Genomic DNA, 27,292 nt, shown 5'->3' on the forward strand with positions numbered 1-27,292 from the left:
TTTAAGTTAATGAGATTGTCTTGTTTTTACTTTGTTCCCGAAGAGCATTAGGAGTGACGATAGAAGCCTTTCTTCATTTCTTCAGTAATTCCTCCCTCTTAAAAAGTATATTACCCTTTTCCCTGCACGAAAAGGCTTGCAGTGCAAACTGTAGAAAGCTCTAAATTGAGTAATGTAATTGTTTTGAAGTAATAGTTGTGAAGCACGACACCGGATGTTCTGTGCACAATCCGAATCTTCCCGCCAGTTGGCTTAGCTCCCCCTCGTCATGCGGACGCGAGACGAGTGCAAGACCTTCTACCTGGATCTATGCCAGGGGCGCTCTTCCGCCGCGAGACAGCGCTCGCTTCGCTTTCTTTCACTCTTTCCACTATTGTTGGCTGCGTCTTTATATAATCGCTAGCGGGGCACCGGGGGGAGGAGGTCGGCGCCTCGCAATTTCGCTGCCCGTCTTTCCGGTCGCCGGCAACGTTGGTCGCCGGCGAGGGGCGCGGCAGTGCGCCAGTTCCCCTTCCTCCGCCTCTCAAGAAACGCGTGCCGCTGCGACATCGATTCCGCTGCGTACGCCCAGCCGCTGTGGGGCATTCTCGCCGAGCGAAGGACAAGCGCTCGGCTCCAGCCTCTCCTCGTCTGCTTCGCGCACGACAGTGCAGCCCGTATCCACAGGGTGCCCGTAGTCTAGTCTGCGAAAAGCGTAAGTCGCTCTGCTTTCTTGGCGGCGTTGTCTGCTTGGTGCGTGTTTTAGGTCGAAGGCTTTTCTCAACGGTTTATGAGCTATGAGGTGGAAGGTCTAGGGAGTTGTATCAGCAGTCAGCATCGATGGCTGTTTTTTGAAGAAATGACTATAAATTCGCGGAGTCATTTGCCACTGCATGTCAATAATACCGTATCGGGCGGCGTTACGTTATTGATGAGGCATGCAACGATTTAAGGAATGCAGCAATTTAGAGCAGCATGTTTTTGGTTCCTTTGGCACCGCAGTATGTCTATATGCATTTCCATCAGCCGAAGTTTTCACGGCAGCCAAAAATGCCCGTAGAAACTTTCACTTAATATGGAAGATATGTCAGCCGGAGTTCGAAATTAATTTATTAAAGATGGCGCTGAATTCAAATGGGGGAATGAGCACCGATCCTCAAGCATACTTTCGGTGGTTACTCTGCACTGAACGCTACTAATTTGACACTGATGTATCAAAGCCAGTTACAAGAAAACGCACGCGCCATTCCTTCTGTGCAAGTTGCAGATTTCTCATAGTGACTCGGCTCTGTTTAAAAACTAGCAGCATTACACTGTTAATAACGAGCTGCGCATGCATAGCAGCATTCTGTAAACTTAATCATACGCACCTGCCGAAGTAAACACAATCACAGCAGAACCTCAAGAGTTCCCCTTTGCTCCATGTGGCACATTTTTCAGCTCAGTGATGAACTGCGGCCTCATCTTTGGGGGTGGTGGTGGTGGTGGTGGGGGTGGTAAAAACTTTGCTGCTTCGCTGAGATTTTTAGCGGTGTTCAAACGAACGACCGCCTGAATTCGCATGCCGACAAAGAGTTAGTGTCTAAAAATTCTTGAACATTTAATGGCAGTTTACTTTTTTTGTTGTTGCTATGACCTCTTTGCTGCCTACCTAAAAATCAAAAAGTCAGCGTTAACGTTCGTTAGATACAGCTTCTGTGACGTTGATGCGCAACCGTTTTGAAGCATCTACCTTTCTAATCTTCGATCTTCCTCTTCTATCCGTCGATGTAATTTGCACGCTTGAATTTTTGGCTGCAAAGTTTCACTCGGAACGGATGCATTCTTAGCAGCTTTTCAGTGTCTGCAGACTCGTGTTTGAACCGAACACTTATCTGCGTTTTTTTTTCTTTTTCGTGTGAAGTTAACGTAGAAGTGTTGCCGTACGCTTGCATGATGTGCCGTTGATCAAGGATTTTCACTTTCGATGCGGCGGGAAAGTGGCCTGTGAGGAGTAGATAACTTAGTGGCAAGGCGCAAGTTGATTGCCAGATAATAAAAGGAGGGGTCAGCTAAAAGCGCCTGCACCAGAAGACGGACCTCGAAACGAGCGTGTTGCAATCACAGGGGGATAATCCAGGGGGACGGAAAATACAAGCAAGAATCGCGCTTTCCTGCGACTGCTATTTCAGCAAACCGCTTGTTTTCAGTAGTGCTCGGGCAGCTGACGACGTTTGTGCGAGCGTATCTTCATAGCGTACTAAACATAGATACCTGAAAAGTAGAAACGAAGATGCAAGCGGTGGACACATCGATTCCCAGCGCGTTCTATCAGCGGAAGCGCGTGCAGACCACGAAGGTCCACAGGCCGCACTTGCAATTTTCAGGCTCGCCTTACTGCCGGCACGGGCGAATTCGAAAGCGTGCTGCTTCAGTAACCACAGAATCTTTTTCATGCCCTTATCCTCGCCTTGCTAAACCATTGCAAAAAAACTGGACACTTACACTGCGGAAATATAGCACATGCCCATGCACTAAATGTTGGCGTTAATTTTTCGTATTACAAAGGCCAACACTTTCGACAGGATCCGAACCAGCCATTAATACATGCGGATAGAAGCACCCCCTTTTAAACGTGCAGGTGGCAGTTGCTACCTTGCACTGCATTTCTTCCTCTATTTTCTTTACGAAATCCGTCAAACGTAACTGCATATTCTCCATGTTTGTTCGAATACAACTGTTAGTCTTGCACTTGTTGTTGATAGTTGTGACCATACGTTCTCAATCTGTTTGAGAAACCAATCTTCAACGCTTTTTGCGAAACTTCGACCGCAGATTCAAGATCATTGATACCTCTAAACCTAGGTAAAATGACTGTGCCTGCATCTACTTCAGGATGAATGCTTCCGCATTGTAGTATAAAATTTTCAATTGTTTCTACATATTTACCACATTCTGCACGTATGTCATCATATCGGTTACATTTCTCTTGTAGTTTCGCTCTCAAAGACACCCTGATTTTCAAAGAATAGGACGCTTCCAGTTGAATTATCATAAAACGATTCCTTCCTGATTTTTCTTTTGCAATTTCTGTGCAGCTCTACTCTCAGCTTCTTTTACACTGAAATAATCCGTTTCTTACCTTTGCGTATTTTACCTCTCGCTTAAAGCTTTATTTCTCGATCTTTGTTTCCTGCACACTTAGTGGTTAGTTTCCTTGTCCTTTTCCACCACTCTGAGCCAACCCAGTCAATGCAAAAGTACTTAAACGCCTTAGCTGCACACCTTTTATAGTTCAGTTTTCTCAGGCGTTCCTCATATAGTAGTTTACGCGAAACATGTCCAGCCCACATCCCCATGTACTTCCTCGCTTGTGGTTCTGCCATGGGCAGCTAGTGGTAACCTAACAACAGCTCTCTTATTTGCTTCTAATCTCGACTGAACTTCGGCCCTTAAACACAGAACCACATTCCAGATACTAAGGTCATACTTCTTTATTCCTTTCCAAATACCTCCCAGAACTTCAACCTTGTTCTAACCCCATAATGCCTCATGCTTCATTATCGTGGAGTCTCTTTCTCCTTTCGCTGTAACGTTCTGTCCATGCTTTTCCTGTATGTATGTCATTCATTTACTATTTCCTCGAGATTCTGCAGGTCTGGATATATCATAGCCTTTTATTCTAAGCATCTGATCAGTGGAACCGTTGAAAATCATTACACCTGACTTATTTAAATGTGCTACGGTGAAGCCGAGAGCTTCTGCTTTGTCTCCACAAGAGTTAACGAGTCTGCCAAACTTCCTGGCTCTCAGCTAATAGTACAATGTCGTCCGCGTACATTAAACCCAGGAGCCACTGCTCAGTACGACTGTTCCACCTAATCCGTACGATAGATTATAACCTAGATAACTTTCCTATAGCCTTCTTTTTCTATTTATCATATAAATCATGAACAGCAGCAGTGATAGACGTCAACTCTGCCTTAATCATTTGCGCACTTCTTATACCTTCCCATGTAATTTCAACTTTACATTTCCTTCAGGAAATCAGTTATCTCATGAGCGATACCTTCGTCTTTCAGTTCGATCCACAGGAGTTCCCTGCTGACGTTGTCGTACGCACCACTTTTTTCCAGGAAGGCGATATAGAGGCATTTTTTTTTGCCTCAATTATTTCTATGCATTGGGTAAGCACGAAAAGGCTTTCCTCTAAGCACCTACCCCCTCTGAAACCGTTCTGAAGTTCTCCGAACATCTGCTTACTTTCTACCAGTGACTGCATTTTTAATTTCCCACCTGCTGTGGCAGCCTGTACATAACGCGTGTTATCGTAATCGGTGTGAAGGATTTTGTGTTCACCTTATTTACTTTCCCTCTATGAATCAAATTCTACTGTTTTGCCAGGTGTCCACAATTTGATCATTGTTATAACTGTCTCCAATGCTTTCATCAGTATTTCCTTGCTTCTTGGACCCAGATCAGTAATGAGCTTGATTGGAATTTCGTCTATCCCTGCAGAGGTGCATTTAGGAATATTTCCCTCCGCCTTTTTTCAGTCAATACCTGTCTATTCCAAGCTCCTTTCCGTTATGCTGCCCTGTGGTGCTTGTGAAATCGGGGAGGTATCCAACCATTGCACTGCCTACAGCGCCGAAAGGCAGTCTCTCAGCCATGCGCTGGAGCATCTAGATCCATGCCCACTGACGGAACATTGGCCGCGGCGATCGTCGGCGGTGAAGGCCTCAAAGGCACTGCTCCGCTTTTTGCGGACTTCTGGCCTGCACGATAGGCTGTGACTTCACGAATGCTAACTTTCATGTGACTTCACTTTTCTGTTACTCTCCTTTTCTTCATTTTTTTATCCCCTCACTCCTTTCCCTCCGCGTAGTGTAGCAAACCGATTATTAAGGCGAAAGCCTTTAATGCCTCATACTGTCGTTAGCAGACGCGTCGGCAGCCGTGTCGACAGACGCGTCGGCAGCCGTGTCGACAGACGCGTCGGCAGGAGTGTCGACAGACGCGTCGGCAGATTTGTCCGCCTTTCGGCGTCACTGCTTAAAAAGAAACTGCGCCGAGGGTGGGAATCGAACCAGGGCCTTTGGCATTTGAAGAGGAGACGCTACCACTCCGCCACGAAGACTCAATGTTCCAGCATGAATAAAGGCGCATCTAGTGAATGCATAGGTTTCATAAATAAAATAAAAGGAATAAAGTCAAGAAAAGGAGAATAAAAATAATAAAATAAAAACAAAATAAAAGAAGATATGAAAATAAAAGAAAAACAATAAAAACAATAAAAGGGGCAAAAATAAAAAAATATGAAAAATTAAAATTTAAATAAAAACAAACAGTGCGCCAGGAAACGCTTTCGCCTTGCAGCACTTTAGAGAGCCAAAGTGCCCCCTGAATTTTTCTTCCGGTTAACCTCCCTACCTTTCCTCTTCTACCTCCTCCTCCTTCTACCCAATCATTGCTCCTGAATTACTCAGCTATAAGTGATGTAATGCATTTCAGAGTCTTGTGTCCCTTTAAATATGTCCCTCCTTTTTAAATCTATTTCTGCTTTCTTTGGTTCACTTTACGCAGACTGTTTACATGGTTCCAAAATTTTCTTGGCCCACCTTTAGTTGCATCGCGAACTTCAGTCACCTAGCGAGATGTCAATTCCTTTATTATAGTCTGGTGAACTGTCTATACATTAAGTTTTTATTGTCGATAAGATTCTCATTCATTTCTATTTGATCACAGCGCGCAATAGAAGAACTACGATCGACAGAGTAGACACCACAAAGCGCTGACTTTGTGTCAGCGCTTTGCCCAATATTCCTACAATTATTCGATTTGACGCATATGCGCCCGCACAAAAACGACCAGAGACAAGGTGACACGTCGAGCCGCTCCTCGATAGCGGCGAAGAATCTCGTGTGAAACAATTCCGCTCCAAATACAAAACAAAAACTAAGAACAATACTCCACTCCGAACGGACTCGGCCGCCAAGTCGATACGTGAACCGGGAGCCTTGAAACTACCGTTATTGGGTCACTATGGCTAAGAAAAATTTGATTTGATTTGATTTATGGGGTGTAACGTCCCAAAGCGACTAAGGCTATGAGAGACGCCGTAGTGGAGGGCTCCGGAAATTTCGACCACCTGGGGTTCTTTAACGTGCACTGACATCGCACAGTACACGGGCCTCTAGAATTTCTCCTCCAAAGAAATTCTATCCGCCGCGGCCGGGATCGAACCCGCGTCTTTTGGGCCAGCAGCCGAGCACCATAACCGCTCAGCCACCGCGGCGGCTATGGCTAAGAAAAGGCGCTCCTTATCCCTTAAGAACACCGAGTTTCGCAAGTTTTGCAACTTCGCCATCCTCGATTATTTCCCTCGTGGTCTTCTCGGTACGCTTGAGCAGAATTGCTGTCCGCTCAAAGAAAGGCCCGTGTTCCTTGCAGCGTTCGCAATCTCGGCAATGTGTGCCTATGTGTCTAGAGGCAACTCCGTCATTGGTGCTGTGCTCATTGCGCCTCTTATTTAAACATCTGCCTGTCTGGCCGTTGTAGGCTTGGCCAAAGGGGAAGGGAATCGAATATACAACCTTTTGTTTGCATGGAACGAACCGTCTCTTTTGCCTTATGGTTCAGTTTCTTTCTCACTGACGGAATGGTTGACCTTCTTGCATAGTTAACTTTTCGGGTGCTGTAAAGACTCCCTCCAGCTTCTTTGCCTATTTTGGAAGTTGCGAAAGATACCATGCAGGAGCGCAGTCACTGTTACCTTTTTCTTGCGAGCTGTGTCATCGACGCTTGTGTTCGGAGCTAATCTTTTGAGAGATCTGAAGACGCCTTCCGCTACGTAAAGCAAAAGCGTACAGGTGGAGCGGGAACCCTTAATTGAGACGCCTTGTTATAGAAAGTGGTGTGAAGGCGCTTCTCTCATGAATTGGTAAGGACGTTATTGAAGCATGACCGGGCACTTACTACCTTGACCAACATGGAGTGCGGAGATTCGAAGCGCAGGATGGGTTTGTTTCGCCTTTGTGCTGTCTGCCCAGTCGATCGTCGTTTTTCTGTTGTGCGCTGTGATCAAATAGGTATGCGCTAATAACTGGCCCACCAGTTCGAACTAAGCGATCAAATTTTTTGTCTATTTCCTATTGAGATAGCTGCGCCTTTCTTGCTCTCTGTATTCTCTTGACGCCACCTGTCATCGTTGAATGGCCTCCTTAATTTCCTTACCTTACCAGCTTCAATGCTTCCTGTTTCCCTTCCAGCGACTTGCCACTTTTACTTGTCTCATTTTCTTACCCAGTAATTGTTCTTATTGATCATAATCGCATTCAAATCATAATCACCGTCGTTTCGCGATAATATCAAAATCTGTACTTGATACTCTCATCTACGTTACACGACAGAATAATCGGCTCATATTTTTTTAAGGGGGTATGAAAAACGTGGCAACTTGCGATGACGATGTTTCTCTATCGACGGGCCCCGTCATTAGAAAGACAAGAGGGTTGCTATCAGTAACAAATGAAAGGCAGACAGGAAACCTGAAACAGGAAAGCGTGAACGCAAATACAAAAGCCGGTAGAGCTACATTAGAGGTAGGCTCCATTAACGCTTCCAGGTGGTGGTCTTCGCACTGTCGCAGTGATAATAAGTGTGCAGATACTCATTTTTCTTTCAGTAATATATACTTTGGCTGTTCTTGCCTCAAATCCCGAGTTCGCGTTTCATTTGTTGGTGATAGCAGAGAAAGCAAAACGGACTGCGCGAGCGCTGGACAAATTGGTGAATTGCTTCCCAACTCGCTCGAGCAGCGGAAGGGCGCGCAAACAGCGAGGATCCGGTGGACCCGTCCTGCTGATCTTGTGTACGCCTCCCGCAAAGCGTCGGTCAGATGCGCTTTTATTGCTTCATGAATAAAAATGGCAGCGGTGGGACTGATTGATGCTCTCAGCGGTGCCGCAGCACAGGTAGTGGAAAATTTTGCTCAGGGTGTTTGCGACATAAAACCAATAGCACCGCAGGTGCAGGCCGTAGTGTGCGCAGTATCGGAAGTGCTGAGACTGAACGAACGGGCTAAAAGGGAAGTCGTAAATGTTAAACGGGCGATAAGGAAGTGAAAGGATAGAGGCTTCGAAGTGGCAGAAATATACAAAGAAGGGCGTGGAGAAATCGTTTCCAAACAGTTTGGAAGAGATGGAAGACATTTCAGTGGATGGTTCGAACAGTTAAGGAGACTCACCAAGATAGGCCCAGAAATGTAACAGCACCAGGTAACCCGGAAGAACACCATTCTTAGTGGAAGTGTGCGAGCAGTGACCACTTTACGACTGGCGGGCCATGTATTAGCCTTTGTTTGTTTGCTTATTTATTTACAGGATACTGCAGGTTAAGTGCCTAAGCAGGAATGACTTACAGATACAGTATATAATACAACTGTACAAAACAGTAGCATACAACTCTACAAAAGTACAAACACAAAACAAAAATACAAACCAAAAAGCACACCAACCCAATGAGGCACCAGGGTGGTCCTCGGGAATTCATGGCGTACATTTATCAGTTGGCCCTCCCCAGAACAATTCAAAGGGCCCCCCAATTTTGGAAGCCGGTCTACCACAGAAAATGTATTAACGTTGATTAGTGAGGAATATGAGTGAATTAAGGTTGCTTAGTGGGTAATTAATAGGTAGATTAAGGTGAAAGGACAGATAAATTTATTATAATCTTATGTTAAAATGCAATGAATGGTACTTGAGCATTCTAGTAGTCACATGATTTAAAGGTCTCAATGGCGACGATATAAAACACTCAGAATGCACCGAGATTATTAAGTTTATGGAAAAGAAAGGTCAAACTGAGGTTCTGAATGTGTACAAATTGTAAAGAGAAGTTATTGTGATAACTTTGTCAGCAGCGCAACCTAGTTACTGTAATTAGAGAAACTATATATAAGGAAAAAATCACGTGGGCATTCCGGATAAGGCAGACGATTGTTGACTACTACCTAATGTCGCTGGCAATCTATAGCAAGCTCACAAAAATAGAAAAGGCCAAAGAGGGTAAGTACAGCCTGGGAAGTGATCATAAACGTATTTTTTTCTATATGGCCACCCTAATTAAGAGGGAAATGTAGGAAACACGAAAAAGGAAAACTTACGTAAACGACGAACAAATAACGCTAATAGCGACTTCCCCTCTCTGGCCATTTCCATTTTTGTGGCAGTGTAGCATTCTCCGCTGTGCGCTGGAGTGGCGCGGCAAGGCACCACTATAAGGCGAAGCACTTCAAGGACGGGGAAAAGCGGTCCGCCGCTTCTAAACGTGCTTAACGCAGCGGAGCAAACCAAAACACCCTACGCGCGAACACATCTGCAATCGCTGAGTTAAGCTCATTATAGAGCTCAGCGCAATCGTAGTGATTATTTTCCTCGGAAATCGCACGCTGCTTCCGAGACAGCTGCGGCTAGCATAGGGGGCCTCATACATATGGGGATTTTTTTTCTTTTTCTAAAGGGCGGCATGTTTTCTGCGCCAAGCCCACTTGCAACATGCGCTGAAAGTGTAGCCGTGTGCGTCGCTGAATCGAAGCGGCGCGGGTGCTAATGCATGAGCCGACAGAGCGAAAGCGCACAATCGTGGCTCGATCGCAATGCGACATTTCCGCTCGCCTTTGACTTTTTCTGCGACGGCAGATACGACCCAAGCAAATACGCCTGACCAGTTGCGACCGTTCAGTCCTGAGCGGCCTTCCAGCCAAGTGTCATGAGCGAGCGTGATCATACCTTTGCACTTGCCGTTGGCGTCCAGCCAACGTCTCTTTCACTTCGCTGTGAGCTTATCAGTATCACTGCACCTGTTCCGTCGTCTTTTGGCGAATGTGCATCTGAAAGTGCCCTCCGTAGCAAGCGGCTCGCTGGGACGTCCTATAATGCAAATTATAACTTGCCTCGTTGCTAGGTGCACACTTTGTCAAAAGTTAAGAGCCCAGGGTGTTTGCTTCTGGACCACACCGTGCGTCATAAGTGACCTATGAGAAGGATGCATACATATTGTGCTAGTTCGTCTACGTCGCGTTCAGTTTAGAGAAGTAAAACAGGGGTTAACTATTAGTGCGCTAGAACTAGGGCTTCCATTTACACTCCGCCGAAAAGCTCTTCGTTTGTCTGTCTGGTCCCTTCGCGGCCCATGGAAGAGCTAGGTGCTAACCACCTGGGCCACATTACACTATGACGTCATCACAACCTGCGCATCGTTGCAGGCGGTAGTTCAATTAATGATTAGTCGCGAGGGGTTCCTCGGCAAGAGAAACCTGCGTCTCACAAGGCCCACCGCTGAGAGCACCTGCTATGGCAGGGCAATGGCGCGTCGCTTCACCGCTGCACCACTGCGCGAGGTGTGGTATGACTGGATTTAGGGATCTATGAATTCAGAGAATAACCACTTCTACTGCAGTACAAGCCTAAAAAGCTGCAACATCACGCAAACTTGCATTATGTATATTATTACGTACATCATTATTATATTATCGACCACGGTAAGCAAGTTCAAATCAAGCTAAGAAGTCACGATAGTCCATGTAAAACCTTGGCTAACCGTGCTAGCGCACGATAATTCGTGATTAACTTCAAGCTAAACCGCCCAGGATATTTTTGTTAATTACCTCCCAATACGAAATGCCCGAAGCGATTAATGTGCCAGATGCGGACATTGTACCGGATGCCGACAGTTTGGTAAACTTTCTTATTTTAAATCAATCTGAGCCTTGCGGACCATGCACTGGGTGCGGACGCTATAGCGGAAATTACAGTAGCACTATTGCTGGCGATAAGCGTGCAAGAAAATATTCCATAAATGTAAAGACGAAAACTGGGAGCGGGGCCTAGAAACGCGCCTCCTCAGCGTAAGGATGCTTTCGATTTGATGGAGCGCACCGAGCTATCGGGAATACAAATATCTGTGAATCCACATAATCTCTAAGTCTCATGTGTTCGTGCTGTCATCTCTGTTATTTTCAATAAGTGCAATGTTTCGTTCATAGCCACCTATTGTGTCGCCATACTAGTTTGTGGGCTTCATTTCCTGCTGTGCCCAAATGTAAAAGAATAATGAAGCCAATAAATGACATCGTTAAATGTGCTGTCGCTGCAGCCCATCCCACCGCGTTCACCAGAAAGCCGTCTCCTACGTATACAGACCTCGAACCAGGATCCGAGGATGACTAATTCCACGCTTTTATTCGTGATCAGTAAAGCATAAGACTAGCAATCAGTTCTTTTCACGTTTCCCTTTAAACTGCAGACCTCGATCTTGCCTGCAAAGACGTGTCTGCACGCTAAGGCAATGTTTCTGTGATGGTCGGACGAATTCCGCCTGTCTGCTTAACCGGGAACCATTGATTCTTGTTTCCCTCACTGCGGTTATGCTGCGCTCTTTCGGTACTTACTACAGCAAACTTCCAACAAAAACGACGGGGTCACACAACACCCAGCGAGATTATTGACAGCTGCGAAACACTCTGTAGTTCTCTGTATTTGTGCGAGACGTGGTATTCAGTCTCTGGAAAGAACCACATGATGGTCTGCTTCCCAGTATTTCTATCTGAATACTGGTGGCAGAGTGCGAAGGTATTGCGGGGCCCCATTATGTGGTTCAGTTATGTGAGGCACGAGCTGGTAAATTTTTTTTCGGTGCTTTTTCGTGGTATAAATAAAAAAAGTTGCTGTGATGACCAAGTGGACTATATAAAGATCAATCAGTCAATCAATGCAGTTTCATTTGCCAAAAAAATCTGGCTGGTCGCCCTCAACTAAAAGATGTACACACAGCTTAACAAAGGCCCAGGGGGCCATTATATGACAGTAACGAACGTAAGAAAGCCAAGTTGCTGATGATGCAAGATGAAAAGGACACTAAACAACATAAGAGATACCTATAACAGTCACTTTACCTTGACGAAAAAGAAAAGTATACAATACATTGACAGCAGATATAGAGCATCAGTATTACACTATAATGCAAAGAAAAAGTAAGAAATCAACACACATTTAGCACTGTGACATGAAATATAAGAACAACACATTATAGCAAAATGGAAAAAATGCAAGTTAAAGTAGTACAGATATATTAGTTGGATCTATTTACATTTGCACGAAATGAGTCCTCAGCTCCTCGAACTATAATTGGCTCTGTTTATATTTCTTTACAATGTATGGCAAATTATCAGCCAGTGATTGTAGTTTATAGTTTGTTCTGAAAGGCAGCGGGGATGCGAACCTGATCTTTCTGGGCCACCAGTGGTTTGAATTCCTCTATCGTCTGTAAATATAGTGAGCTTTTTCGTGCTCAGTGGTATTCAAACGAAAAATTTCGGAGCTTTTCGGATAAGTTCGCTATGAGGACCGCAGGAATTCGGCAAGAGCCAAAGCTTTACATGCTAAGTACGGGAAGTACAACGGGGCAGTCTATGTAGATGTCGCCGAGTATAAGGACTAGGATGCATTTGCAATTGCGGTGGTTGACGGGGGGGGGGGGGGGGACGCTTGATCGCCTCTGGATCAGTCAAAACCCGCTCTCCAGAAACTGCAGAGGAAGCGGCGATAGCACTAGCTATGACTAGTAGTAATGCTGACCTGATCTTCAGCGATTCAAAAACAGCCATCCGAAATTTGGCGGGGGGGCAGAATATCTGTCACAGCGGCGCGGTTGCTGAATCGGGCCACGGAGCGAGGGATTACGGAGGCGGAAATTGTCTGGGTACCTGCACACTCTGGGAACCCTGGGAACGAGACGGCTCACATGAATGTTCGAGGTTTCGTCAGCCGAGTAGGTGAGCCGGACGTCCCGGGAAGGTCCACGAGAGATGGGCTGGTATCCTTTCATGACATTACTAATCATTTCAGACTTGAGCGGAGTATTTACCCAACCCCGTCCAAGCAATTGGTGAAGGCGCAGGAATGCGTCTGGCGACGATTGCAGACTAGATGTTTGTTCAACCCATACGTGTTGAGCAAAATCTACCCGGACATTCAGCCGGAGTGCAAATGGTGTCACGAATTGGCAACCTATGACCACATATTATGGAGCTGTAGCATAGCACCGCCACCGGCGGACATTATGCGTGATCCTTCCCTCGAGCAGTGGGAGGCCGTGTTGGCCAGCTCAAACCCGGTCGTCCAGACCAGGGCCGTGGAGTGGGCCACCCAGGTCGCCGTCAGCCATGGGTTGATGGCCATCTAACACGTAATCGTCCACACATGCTCTCTGACGGAAATAAAGTTTTTCCATCCATCCATCCACATCGCCTTCAGGTTCTTCTCCAGGTGCGGGTTCTTGTTATTCTTCTGTTTCGCCTTCATGTTCTCCTTCATGATCTCTTTCAGCTTTGATAATTGCTCGATTTTACTGAGAACGGGAACATTCCGTGCCTAAAAGAAAAAAAAAAAGCTTTTAGAAACATGACGATCCATTCGCACCTCCCAGAGCACGAAGCTAAAATACAAACAGAGCCACGCTGAACCTTTCAGCAACTGAAACTGCTGCTGCCGGAAAGAGGGACATCCCATATAATCTGCATATAATCTGCAACCAGCGAAAGTGTTCCCGAGGACGCTGCTGTTTGGGCACCAGTGGCGTTGCAGAAACGCTGTCACGGGCCGCTATAATGCGGGCGGTGCTGATAAGGCACACATGCCAGGCGATAGGATAGCTTGTGCGATAATGACATTTTGTCAGGCTTCCTTTCAAGCCTGGTGTCAAAACTAACGACCTCTTGTGAATACGGAAGACTTGGAAGACTTGTAAGCAAATTCTGTTTTTGTGAATGGGCTGTCGGCGGTGCGCACAACCTTATAGGATGCGAGTACGGGAGATTGCGACGAAATCACCCATAGCAAGGCGAACAGTAAGAGACATGCGTCATCTGTGTCGTACGTACGTGTTTACCTCGCGAGTATCCGACGATGAGATCCAAAAAGTGTTACAGGCAGCATTTATACGATAGTTTTCACTAATTGCGATCAAGACGCATATATCAAACTTTATTCGTCTCTTTTATCTGTCTGCTGCTGGCAGTGAGATGATTTAATGTAAATTCTGGGCCCATTTTCAAAAACGTAGTTTTCTTATAAGGACTCTTTCGCAGTCACAAGAGCTCGTTAGTTTTGGCACCAGACTTGAAAGGAAGTCTGACGAAACGTCGTTATCGCACAAGCTATCTCATGGCCTGGTATGTGGCCCTTATCAGCACCGCCCGTACTATAGTGGCCCGTAACGATGTTTGTTGAACGCCGCTGGCCACCAAACAGCAGCGTCCTCGGCAACTTAATAAATTTAAAGATTTCCCTATGCTCCCTGGTTCCGGTGACTGTTGGCTTCCGTCATGTTTGACTAGCATTAGTAAGCTATATGCGACGAGAAATTACATGACATCACACAGGACGTTGTAAAACAAACTATTGCGCCACAGTTTTGCTAGGAGAGTCGGGGAAACTGGTGCCACATGGAAGTCAGCCACTGGCGAGCATATATAAACGAACGAAATGTATAGGATTGTGTGAAGAGGCGGTGCCCAACTTGTGTAAGTCTGTAACAAGGTAACCATGGGGGCTAGTTTCAAGTTTCAAGTTTATTTAAAACGCACATAGTAATACAAATACAATAAAATCAGTACAGAAGGAGGTCCCATAGTACACGACTGTCGGGGGGACCTCCTAGAACAAATCAAGTGGGGTAAAATTGCAAAGAATGGAAGGCAGTGTATCAATTAGCATAAATAAACAATCTACAAAAAATTTACAATGTTATGTGTGAAAAACGGAACAAAAAGTATATACAGCACCAACTTTGAAACAAAATGCAAAGAAAATGAGACTTTAAACAAGGATTACTGTTTAGGCATGTGAACTACACAGGAAATTAATTAAATACTCTTTAATGCGGTGATGAAATGAGTGAACAGTAAACGACGCTTTAATTTCGCATGGCAAAGTATTCCAACAGGATATGCCGGCAAATATTGTGGTAAATTTTCCATAATTAGTCTTCACTTTAGGTAGAAGAAGATCATTACGCTGTTGAAACCTAGTAGAATTAGTATTTATAAGCTGATCAGGAAAGCCATCAATATGAGCATGATGATTAATTACCTTTAGATAATGATGGATAATTTCACAACGAATAACTGTTGAAGTGGAAGTATGCGCAAGCTATGATAAAGTGGTAAAGAGTGTGTTAGAAATGAACTGAATGACATGAGCCTGATGGCCTGATTCTGAAGGCGCTGAAGTCTTTCAATGTGAGTGAAATATGTATTTCCCCAGCAGGACAAACAGTAGCTAAGGTGACTGTGAATATATGCATAATATAATGAACGTAAAATGTGCGGTTGAAAGTATGCACGTGTTTTGATTATGATATGAATGCCGAAGGAAACCTTATGCATGAGTGATTGAACATGGAGATGAAACTTCAAGTGCTTATCTAAAGTGACTCCAAGGAATCTGAAAGATTCGGAAATATGCAGTGCATGGTTATCAAGTGTTAGTGATGGTGGAATATTTATGATTCTGAGAGGAGAGTGAAATGGCATGAAAGTTGTTTTTTTGGGGTTCATTTGCAGCATGTTATTTTTGCACCACTGGCTGATATTATTTAGGTCTATGTTAAGTTTATGCTGAAGTGTGGTGGTGGATTTGTCTGAAGTGCAAATGGTTGTATTGTCCGCATATAATACGCATTTTGTGTGGTTTAGTGCGATAGGTAGATCATTAATGAATAGTAAGAACAGTAACGGTCCCAGTATTGATCCCTGCGGAAAACCTTGGTTTATAGTCTGAGTTGGTGTATTTCTGACATAACTTCACCAGCGAAAGTACAACACACAAGGAGAAGATCACAGGACAACGCTCACAAGTCATACGGCCGCTTGAGGACGTCACCATATTTGACAATGTGTCTATCAATGCTTTCGCATTGATAGTCACGTGCTAAAAGTCACGTGATAGTCGCTAAAAGGATTGGTTACCAGGTTCGTTTTCTTGTTTGAGCTATGATTTTCCTACACAAATACCAACTGTAGGCTACGAGCTATAGGCCTGTAGGCCACGTAAGGCCAAGGTAGGAAGTAGCCTACCGCCTGTTGCCTTGTTTCACGAATTGTCAGTTTTCATGCTATCCTCTGACTCCCTGGGAACCTTTCGAAGGGTGGTTCTTACCGCCTGATGCGCGCTGAAATTGAACATACTCAGGTCGCATCCGAACGGTAGCGCACATGTACTAGTACTAGTACTACTACATGTACATGTACTAGTAGTACAGTACTACTACTACGTGTACAGTACTAGTACACGTAGTATCACATGTACTGGTAGGATATGAGCAGGCTCTTATTTTTCAAGCTTTTCCGAGGTATGTTTTACAAGAAAATAAATGGCGTAAGGGGATCTAGTTGGAACAGATCATCTTTATAGGCAGGATTTAGGAAATCGGACGTTTTGAAGCTGATAGGTGCGACACGCTTGGTAAGAGCAAGTCGAGCGCCTTAACTCGGCGTCTTCTTCAAAACCCTTGCAAACGTCATCGTACACCGGCTCAGTGGCTTGAGTTGTTAGCTTGCATAGGTATCCAAAACCAATCAACGCCTTCGCAGCGTTAAAGAACAAGCTTGTCAATTAAATAATATAGGCCAACATTGTTTGCAAACATAGAGGACGCTCGCGGATGCCGGAGTAGGAGGCGCTGGCACCGTAGCATCTTACCGGAAACAATTGGGGGTATCTTCTGCGCATTCGTCTTGCTGTAATGTGTGGTTTGTTTCCGTTCGCTTACCATCGCGTTTGATTTCAACAAAAACAGCGCGTGAGAGACAGGACCGAGAATAGGAGACACACACATAGCGCTGACTAACAACTGAAGGTTAATTGCAACGCTCGCAGCAATAAATACCGGAAGAATGAAATAAAATAAAAAAGAGTGCAAAGGCGAGGACGAGTCCATATATCATTTTGTTTCGTCATGGGTTTCCAAGATAACCAATCTTTTTTCTTGTCAGTGCCATTAATACGATGCTTACAATGCTTACGATACGATGCTCCTTTCTTTTCTATGACGTAGGCAACATAAAGCTTGTGCTTCTGTTGGTGATAATATAACTTCAGAATCTGGCGTGGTCCAAGGTGTGGAATGCATTGACATTCAGACACGTGTTTCTCCAGCGTGCTGCAGTATCCCGTCTTGATAGTAGTGGCATGTTCTCTTAGACAGTCGTTGACGCAGTGTCCTGTTTAACCTACTTAAGACGCTCCGAAATTCAGTGGTATCTCGTTTTATTTCATTCTTCTGGTATTTATTGCGAGAAATACAATTAACCTTCCATTGTTAGTCAGCGCTCTTTGTGTGCGTGTGTCCTATTCTCGGTCCTGGCTTACGCGCGCTGTTTACGTTCCGTTAAAATCATGTACCAACTCCCTAGAAACTTTCCGTAATGGCGTTTGGCAATGTTTGTTTGTGCATAGCTGTCAAAAATGTCTCTATTCAGTGGTTGTTATAGTGAGGAAATGTAGCGTGCACGGCAGCATGTCTGACTCCATGAGAAGCTTGCGTTATTCGGTGAAACACTTAGTGATCGAGCGCCTGTTGGGGTACGTCGTGCATCATAATGCACATTTTTAGAGACGTTTTAAAACGATGAGCTTTTAAATGTGTGTACAATTTGTCACATTGTTCTCCAAAGTACTTGCCACCTATTGACTAACAGGAACCTCCATGGGTACCCTGCGAAATAAGAAAAATATATCGGAAAATTTAATTTACATGTGTTTCGGCAGGCGTCGCTCCCACCAGGCAAGTACTCTTAGCTGGTGGTGGCTCCCGCACCCGTGTATCGTGGTAGTTTGAAAAATATATCACCTTTGTAATTACGTTTCACACCTTTAAATTCTCGTCTAGGGCGTACTCAGTTTTTTTCAAGAAAGGACGACGCCGTAGGTGCAGTGTGAAAGCGGAAAACTGCTTTGAGAACTTCTGTTGATCATGCTTTCAATGAGGCGTAATTCCCACTGCTACCACCAACCGGCGACTGCACCGCCACCGCATCTTGCTTACGCCAGAGATATGTTTTGATCTTTTCACGAAGTTACTAGAAGTGACCAAGCTTGATCTGAATGTGTCCTGTAGGCATGCAGCCTTGTCCGGCGGCGATGGGATGTATACCAAGACAACGGAGGCGCAGTCAACGGAGCAAAAACGCCAGCAGAGCAGATGCGCTTGGGAAGGTTGCTGGCATGAGCTAGCCACTGCATGTTCAGGAGCTGGCTTCTTAAAGGTGACAAGACATGGATTTCGCTCTGCTGCGGTCGTAGGCTGATGCAGGCGCTTGTGGTGAAATGCGGAACAATGTGAGCTTTGTATAAAACCGAATTATGCAACAATGCTAGCAGTAAAGTCTGTCATTAATGTATTTTCGCCCTTAATACACGCAGGTACACAAAGTCATGGCTCGACCGCTGACCCGCGAGATCGAGGGCATGAAGTGGAGCCATTACTTCCCTGAGGAGTGCGTGCGCTCGGCTCTTGCGTACGAGGCACGGCCGGACGACGTGTTCATCGTCAGCTACCCAAAGTGCGGCACCACCTGGCTCCAGTACCTCGTCTACAACATCTACAGGTGACTATGCGGCGACAAAGCAGGGAGCAGTGTTATTGTCATCACCATCATTGTCCGCCTGACTGCGCCCACTGCAGGGCAAAGGCCTCTCCCAAGTCTCTCCAATTATTACTGTCCTTTACCGGTTGCGGCTACCATATCCCCGCAAATTTCTTAATCTCCCCTGCTACGTTTGCATTCTCTTGGAATCCACTCCGTTACCCTTAAGTACGAGCTGTTATTTTGCACTCGCATTAAATTCCCTGGCAAAGCCCATTTCTTCATCTTGATTTCAACTAGGACGTCATTAACCCGCGTTTGTTCCCTCACCCACTCCACCCGCTTCCGAACTCTTAACGTTACACCTAACATTTCTTTCCATAGGTCGCTCCGTTGTCCTTAACTTAACCTGAACACTTTTTGTTAGCCTACACGTTTCTGCCCCATAGGTGAGTACCGGTAAGATACAGCGGCTGCATACTTTTATCTTAAGGGATATTGGTAAACTGCCATTCATGATCTGAGAAAACCTGCCATATGCGTTCCGTCCCATTCTTATTTTTCTCGTTATTTCCCTCTCATGATCCGGATCAGCGGTCACTACCTGCCCTAAGTAGACATATTCTCTTACTACTTCCAGCACGTCGCTACCAGTTGCAAACGGCTGTTCCCATTGCTAGGCTGTTGAACATTACTTTGGTTTTCTGCATGTTAACTTTTAGCCCCCACCGTTCTGCTCTGCCTTTCTAACTCACTGATCATGCTTTGCAGTTCATGTCCTGAGTGGCTTAGCAAGGCAATGTCATCAGCAAATCGCAAATTGCTCAGGTATTCTCCATTAACTCTTATCCCCAACCCTTCCCATTTCAGGCCCCGGAATACCGCCTGTAAGCAGGCGGTGAATAACATTGGCGAGATCGTGTTTCCATGCCCTGCCAGCTCTCCTTGTTGGAATTTTATTGCTGTGTTACTGTACTGATGCGCAACGGTTGAAAAGCGTTCGAATTCTCTTTCCTTCTCCCACGTCAGCTATGCCTTCCTGGTCCTTTCAGTGGCGGCGTGCCTCCCCGGGACCGCGAGCAGTTCTGGGACAACACACCGTTCCTGGAAATGCGTGGTGCAGAGCGCTCCATCGAGAGGACCAAGCCTGGCGCCATCAAGACTCACCTGCCCTTCTCGAGGCAGCCGTACAATCCGCAGGCCAGGTACGAGAATGCCTTGCTCCCGCTCTCGTGTTCATACTCACATTTCCCGCCAAAGAGACGTAATGCCTAGCCTATATTATAAAACTTTTGTTGTCAACATTTCTTTACCTTTCCCACAGCCCTTGTTATGCTTCGTCGCATCACCGTGTGGCGCTCATTGCGCCATAAAAATAAGGTATGACCATCAGGCGACGTCGTTGCAGTTTTTGCTTGAAAAGCACGTAACCAGTGCATTTCTACCGCGTTGTTAAAAGTAATTCATTAAAGGGCCAGCATATTGTTGTATGGGCAGCACAGAGATATTAAAATTACTTGAGACTTCGTATTAGGACTAAGCACTGGGAAAATTTAGAGCTTCCAGTACCTTCAAAAAGAGACGAGGGGAAAAGCTCCAGGAGTGAAATGGTGGAGGCTTCTTGAGGTAGCGCATTACCGTATTTATTCGCATAATAAAGGCACTTTTTAAAATATTATCTTAATATTAGTGGAATGCGGTGGTCACGCGGGTAAAATGTGCAGAAAATAATTGGAGCAACGAAAACGGAACAAAGCCTATAGGCTGGTGAAATAAACATACCTCGTCCTGTAGGACTCACCTTCAAACTAAATCAAAGCGCACTCTTAAGCACAGTTTCCGCTTTCGTGGGCATAGACTATCTTTATCTTAAACCGTGTAACTCAAGAAAACATACAATAAAGCTGGCGAAAGAGCACACAACGAGAGGTCAGTATAGCTCAATCGCAGCAGTCGGCGCGAAGCCGAGCTATGTCGAGTTGGTACAAACATTTTTGTGACAAGTCTAACAGAGAAGTATTTTGTGATCAGACTTTGTTTCTCTTGGTTCATGGATTCCGCGCGGAAAATTCTTTTTGGCTGTGTATCCCGTTCAGTTAGGTATAGTAGTGTTGAATTTTTACACATCTGGCATCGTATTTTTGCGTATCTGCTTTGGTGTTAAAGAAGAAAATCCTGCTCTCATCGTTAGCGGACTTCGCAGATTATTGCACCAGGAAAAAAAGTGTGCTAATTTTTGACAGCCTCACTAACGACAGAGATATTATGCGAGTGGTAATTAATTAACAGTAGGCAAAATTTCTTTTCAAGAACGTTGCTCTGCAGTCTCGTTGCACTTATCGAAGGGGAGCTGGCCTTGTTTAAAGTTAGTACAGAGTTGGAGTATTACATCGAAACATATCCGACGTCAAAATTGGCCGCGCAATGTATTTGCGAAATACTGGGACGTTAAATGCGCAATGAATGCAAGGGTCCCAGAGGTCTTGAAACGTACGGGAAATAGGCATGCAGTTTGCCGAGAATTTCATAGAGCGATATATTAGATCATGTCCTAGTTTGCTGATTCCTAATGCATAGTGTGGACAGAGTTAATTGGAGAGACATTAAGAGGCATTTGCCTTGCCGTGGGCGTAGTCAGGCTGATGATGATGATGATTAATGCGTTTTGTGCACACGTTGGCTTAATCAATGCACGCCATCAGCCCACGGCTCGTGTCACTGAAGCAGGTTCCCTCAGGTACCACGCAGAATTAATCATGCATAGGAGGCCCTAACAAAGGACGTTTCCTACCCGCCGCAATGGTCCATTGGTCCTCTGAAAAGATAGAAAAATGAGAGAGGGAGCCCGGACTTGCAGAACTTGAAAGGGATAAGAGTTGTTTCAAAATAAGCTTATAGTAGCTAAGCGCTGAAAAAGGCCATGTAAATGGAAAACACTTCTGTAAAAATCGAACAAAATACACATTACAAAAGACGAGCGCAGAGTCAAAACTGGTCACGCCGTCGTTCGATGGTACAAAGACATTGAAAAACAGAGACAGGAATGAGGACACAGAACCGCAGGCAATGTAGATAGGTGACAGAATACAGCTGGGAGATAGCAGATGAAAAAAATGAGAAAGAGGAAAACAAAACAGTCTCGGGAAGGAATAAAAACAGCGGTTATATGACAGAAGAAACATGAGCAGGAAACACTCCCCAGGTGGAGAACGTTAGCAGCGAGAAACAAGATATAGAAGATACAGACACAACCCGTGCTCCGGCGGCAGCAGTTCGACATAGGCGAACTGGAGAAGCTCCCTTTAGCTGTACGATTGTCACTGTGCGTTAAGGAACCCCACCTAGTCGTAATTAATACAGAACCCTCCATTACATATACGGTGCTCCTAGTATCCCATATGCAGCTTGCGGACGTGGAACCCCACATGCCGATACCGAAGACCGTTTTCGCGAGAGTTTGCCGGAAATATCGGGTCCGAGAAGAGAGAGTAACCACATACGTCGTTTATTAAGTTAAGTTGCCGGGCTCGTTGTTGCGTTCATGATTAATTAGAGTGAGCCGCAGCGAAGACGAGGCAGAGGATGACGATTAGGATGCCTGCGCTCGTAGTCTCGCTCTTGCTTGTCCTAATTTTGTAAGGCCTCATTCTCAACCAATAAAACAGATATGGTGCAGTCAGTATCTTTATTCTTTTATTACCCGCTCTTTGTGGGCTTTGCGGGCTTGTCCACTCTCTGGGCGTCTTGAAAGCCGGATGAATGCTTGCACACCGTCGCGCAACAAGAACTATTGAGCACTGCGGGCGGCTGTCTTATCACTGCTGTTGTTTGCAAGAGCACTGGGAGCAATCTTCGTTTTGCAGAGGGCCAAGACATCCACGTAAAAGTGGTTCTCCGTCGCAGGTACCTGTATATCACGCGCAACCCGTTCGACTGCTGCGTCTCCTACTACTATCACACCAAGCACCTGCCCGGCTACTGCTTCGGCCACGGCACCTTTGACGAGTTCTTCGAGCTGTTCGTGACGGGCGACTTGGAGTACGGGGACTACTTCGACCACGTGCTCTCGTGGTACCCGCACCGCGCGGACCCCAACGTGCTGTTCCTCACTTACGAGGAACTCAAGAAGGACACTGCGGCAGCGGTGGCCAAGATCGCCGCCTTCCTGGGTGACGAGTACAAAGACAGGCTACACCGGGAGCCGGGACTGGTCGGCCATATCCTGGAAGCAGCGGCACTGAACAATATGAAGAAGATCTTCAACTCGTGCGACTTCGCCGCCAAAGACGAGGTACTTCACACATATATCTGGCTGTCCCACCGCTAGAGCAGGAGCAGTAGAAATGGGAAGGAACGTCCTTTACAACTTGAGCAGACAGGATAACGAGATAAGTGCCTCGCTTGGCTAACTACGCTAAAGAAGCTAACAGTCTTGAAACCAAGGAATTGGGTAATTAAGCAATTAACTAAGCTCAGTCCCACTTACTTGGAGCATCACTATATGATCCCTTCAATTGGTTGCATGGTTACTAGCTAAAGTACAATTGGCCCCGTTTGAAATTAGCGCACTGAGACGTCACGACCGTTTGGACCAACTGAAAAGCGTGACATTTCTGTCGACAACTGCTGCTTACAACGATGAGACATTAAAGGCTTTCGCCTTAATATATCGCGATTTTTACTTCCAGTGTATGCGCACCTTCGACTAGTCTTTCAGTCTCCGTGCTTGGTCCTAGAATTTCAGTAACAGAATATTAACATGAATTTCAAATCACTGCAAACGACCATCACTGCGCAAAAGTGTGTAAAACGTACAAAGAACAACACGAGGTACATGAAGCGGTGGAACGCATCGCTGGTGAAGAAAAAAAAGACTTATCTGACAGCTGCACTAACGCGTAACATCGATGGCAACGACATCTGTGGTTACTGCCATGCAGTCGCGGCGGTAATGCTACCGTCAAATAGCGCCTCTTACACCATGGTTACTTCTCGTGAACATATTTCTCTTAACAAAAACAGCGCATGCAGTTCTGCAGTTCAGGTTGCCTGAGTATTACTGCCTGTTTTAAACTGTACGGCCGTCGTCGCTCTCGCCGGGCTAGTATCTTTAACTTACCACTCCAAGATTTCAGTCAGGAGAGCCAAAGGAAGAGGGTAAACTATAGTGCCGAGTTAATGTTCTTGCTTTGGGTAATAAATGAGAATACTTAAAGAGGAAATTTGAAAAAAAAATAAAAAACGAGAGCCTGCTGAGCACGCGACGCCTCTACTTCATTCTCTTATTCTTCTGCCTAGCCGGCGATGCCGACCACGCAGAAGAGGCATCGCCTCTTCATGGGCTTCACAATATGACGCACACAAAGTTACCAAGGGAGGGGAAAGCCTCAGCGTGCATGTCAACGCTTCGACAATCTATTGTCAAAATGGTGGCAAGCACCCGGAGGCTTTCCCCTCCATTGTTCACTTTGTGTGTGTTAAGAAACCATCTGTCTGCACTCTCTCTACTATGGTTTGCAATCATATGGTACTACTGGCCTTGATAACGGGCGCCCTCCTGGGGCCGTATTACGGAACTGTCAAATCAAAAACTTGTCAAAAACGCGTCAAAAACTCGTCAAAAAGCCCCGCCGTAGCCGCGCTCCTATTGGTCGGCCGTGGCCGGCGGCCATGTTGCTTTCTTGCGTCATAGGTGACTGGCGTTTACGTCACGGACATGACAGAAGTGGTGACGTTGCACACCTAATTATGCAGGCGCATTTTGACGTTTTTTTTTTTTTACGGCTTCGAGGCGGTCAAAATTGGACCGTTCCGTTTTTGACAGAAAATGTCGGCGGCGGCAGCGGCGTCGTATGTGGCTGAGGCGGCTGCGGCGACGCGAGCAACGGTGAAGGAGGGCGCACGAAGACGCGTTTGACTTGCCGGACGAGCTGTTCCGACGCCTTTTTCGACTGGAGAGGCAGACTGCGGTGTGGCTGTGCGACGAACTCGCCGATGAATTTGGAGGTTTGCGTGCGAGTGCGCTCTCGGTGCAGCGGCGGGTGCTGTGTGCACAGCGGTTATTTCCGACCGGCGGCTTTCATGCAAGCTTCGGCAGCCGACGACACCTCTGTGCCACAGCTACATACAAATAAAACATGCTTATGCTGGCAAAGAACTTTATTTTCCCCTGCAAATCGCACTTCGTGGTCGTCTTCTGTTTACCGGTCGAGGAAAAAGAAACAGACGACCACACATCACATACAACGCTTCACGCTTTGACACTTTTGTCATCGATCGTAAAAGCCGAACAACACAGACCTTAACAAGCTGGCTTCGTCGATTTTTACGCACTTAGAACAACCGCACAGTACCTTGATTTTCGTCGCCACGTAAGAAAACAGCATCAAGGCGTGGAACAGCTGTTTCCGTGCAAAGCGGCTTGTCGACGTTTTACCGCCGTCTGCGCACCCCCGCGGCAGCAAAAGTTACCCACCAGGAAATTTAATAGCCTAACTTCTTGCGCTTCTTGTTTTTCTTGATATTTTTTAGCTTTAAACATCAATTTTTGGCAAAATAAAATAATTATTATTTTTATCGCTGTGCATTTCTTTACTCTTTTAGCAAAAATTTAACAGACGGTCTCTCGTTGTGCAGACAAATGCTCCGGGGCGCCGCTCTGCTGTAATTGGCTGATTCCTCGTTGCGTCAATTTTGCGTCAAGCGTCGACGTAACGTCGTTTCGTCATTTTGACATCACTGTCAATAACTTTTGACAGATATTTGACAAAGTTCCGCAATACGGGCCCTGGGTGGAGGTCGTGCTACGACAGTCGCTCTCACTTTTCAAGCACAGAGGAGGGTGAAAAACTTTTTTTTTCTCTGGGCATTTTCCTTAGCAACATCAGGAGGATATATATTGGTTCCTTGCTAAACACTGTTCTTGTTTATTCTTTTTCCTTCGCCGTCTGTTGCAGAAGAATGGACCGAGCGGCAAAGACCCCTTGTCTGCAGCACCGAAAGACCTGAGCGTGGCAGAGCTGGTCCGGGCACCGATGACCGGCGAGTTCGTGCGAAAGGGTGCTGTTGGCGACTGGAAGGCGCACATGTCCCCCGCGCAGGTGGAGAAGCTCCTCGGGCGCATAAGGGTCAAGACAGCCGGCAGTGACGTCATGGACCTGTGGAAGGACATCGACATCCCCCGGTGATCAGGGCAACGGCTGCTGTAATGATAAAAAATAATAATTTTTATAGGCTGAAATGAACACAAAACTTGAAATATTAGATAAAATAAATTTATTTTTATGTTATCCGACATCCGCTTTCTTGCTTCACTGTGTTTAGTGCGCTAGCACTTACAGTACGCCTTCATCGCATTTAGCCGTCGTCTGCCTGAAGCCTGTTTTGTGACAGGGTGTTCGCCTGCCTAAAGGGTGGTGGGCAGCCTGCCCGCGCATGAATATATATGGATGACTTAATTTGGTTTTATGCAATGGGGTTTAACGTCCCAAAGCGACTCAGGCTAGGAGAGACACCGTAGTGAAGGGAAATTACCTTAATTCCTTTTTAAATGGAGGGGGGGGGGCGGGGGAGGAGCTGAAAGCAGCTGCAGCAGCTTTTTACCTGACAACGCATTCATGTGAAAGCACCGTACGTTGTGTATGGACTGCAGCCATCGTTTTCAATTCGTCGCAAACATTGAAATAGTCAACCTGTACGCGGCATAGGTGCGTGACGCAAGTCCCTGCGCGCACGCAGCTTGGTTCGATAGAGCACACCGATACTGATCCATCGGTCGTCATGAAGTAATGTGTCGTCAGAACGCACAAGCTCTTTCTTCGTGAGCCGGCTTGATAGATGTCAACAAGAAGGGATGACGTCCAAAAATGTCCTGTTGGTAATAATGTCGCCACCTACTCTGTACTAATATAACGAAAAGAAAATGGCTGGAGGTTTAACATCGCTAAGAACGAAATATTGCGCGAAAGCACAGTTTTTTGCAACTGGACGTCACCACCACGTTCCTGAAAGCGCGATTGATGTATCCAGGGAGCCACTGCCTCAATGTTTGTCTGTGGGCTGCATTGGGAACCGAGCGCTCTCCTGCGTTAATCCTCGATTATGTATAGCGTAACACACGCATAACTTACGTGCAGGCACGGAGAAAAGTGAACGGAGCACGCTGTTGCGTTCTTACATTTTGCACGTGTTGCCTAATGGAAATCGCCAGCTATGGTTTGTGAAAGGTGGTACGGGACGCCGGTGCGCTTTCTCGTAGGCGAGCCATGTTCCTTAGTCTAAGATATGAAAGGCGTGATTTCCGTTCGGACCAATCCGCGTGCTACGTTTACTTATATTCGTGCCTGTGCCAGCTTTAATCTTTCTAGGTTGACCACGCAGTTTCGTGCAGAAGGGTGGAAAGTTGTGTTTTCTTCAATGACAGAGCTTGAGTTTAATTTGGGCTTAATATAGCAAACGGTGGACAAAGCGTTCTGTTTTTACATTACTGCGGAGGATAGAACTGACCTGAGTCAATTACAGAGAAGAATTCTTGAAACAACTGATCAGGCTTAACGTCCTCATAGCAGCACATTAGAAGGCTTCGAAGTAATTTTAGTATCGCACTGCTGTTTCGCACATGTATGCATGCGGCTGCTGCCATTCTGGTACTGGAGGACACGCATAAAGCGCTTACGGTTTTCACAC

At 45.9% G+C, this 27,292-nt stretch overlaps 1 protein-coding gene and 1 long non-coding RNA gene across 4 annotated transcripts in view; one reads left to right on the plus strand and one right to left on the minus strand.

Moving 5' to 3' along the window:
* The first annotated feature begins 421 nt into the window (after positions 1-421).
* Positions 422-25,901, plus strand: LOC149333842 (sulfotransferase ssu-1-like). Of its 3 annotated transcripts, XM_089558813.1 has the most exons (6): positions 422-694; positions 18,139-18,286; positions 18,444-18,628; positions 19,660-19,812; positions 22,511-22,898; positions 25,564-25,901. In XM_089558813.1, exons 2-6 carry the CDS (start codon positions 18,167-18,169, stop codon positions 25,792-25,794), a joined length of 1,077 nt encoding a protein of 358 aa, XP_089414939.1. In that variant the 5' UTR covers positions 422-694; positions 18,139-18,166; the 3' UTR covers positions 25,795-25,901. The 3 variants fall into 3 exon arrangements, with proteins under 3 accessions (XP_089414939.1, XP_089414941.1, XP_089414940.1); XM_089558815.1 differs by lacking the exon at positions 18,139-18,286; XM_089558814.1 differs by lacking the exon at positions 422-694 and having other exon boundaries at positions 18,165-18,359.
* LOC149333843 (uncharacterized) overlaps positions 24,749-27,292 on the minus strand; it is a 48,109-nt gene continuing 45,565 nt past the window's right edge. The window contains exon 2 of the long non-coding RNA XR_016285328.1: positions 24,749-25,809. This is a non-coding gene — a long non-coding RNA (uncharacterized LOC149333843). The remainder of the gene's footprint in view (positions 25,810-27,292) is intronic.

This window comes from Amblyomma mixtum, chromosome 8 (genome assembly GCF_055824585.1).
Source record: "Amblyomma mixtum isolate Tamu chromosome 8, ASM5582458v1, whole genome shotgun sequence".
In the NCBI taxonomy this organism is placed as follows: domain Eukaryota; kingdom Metazoa; phylum Arthropoda; class Arachnida; order Ixodida; family Ixodidae; genus Amblyomma; species Amblyomma mixtum.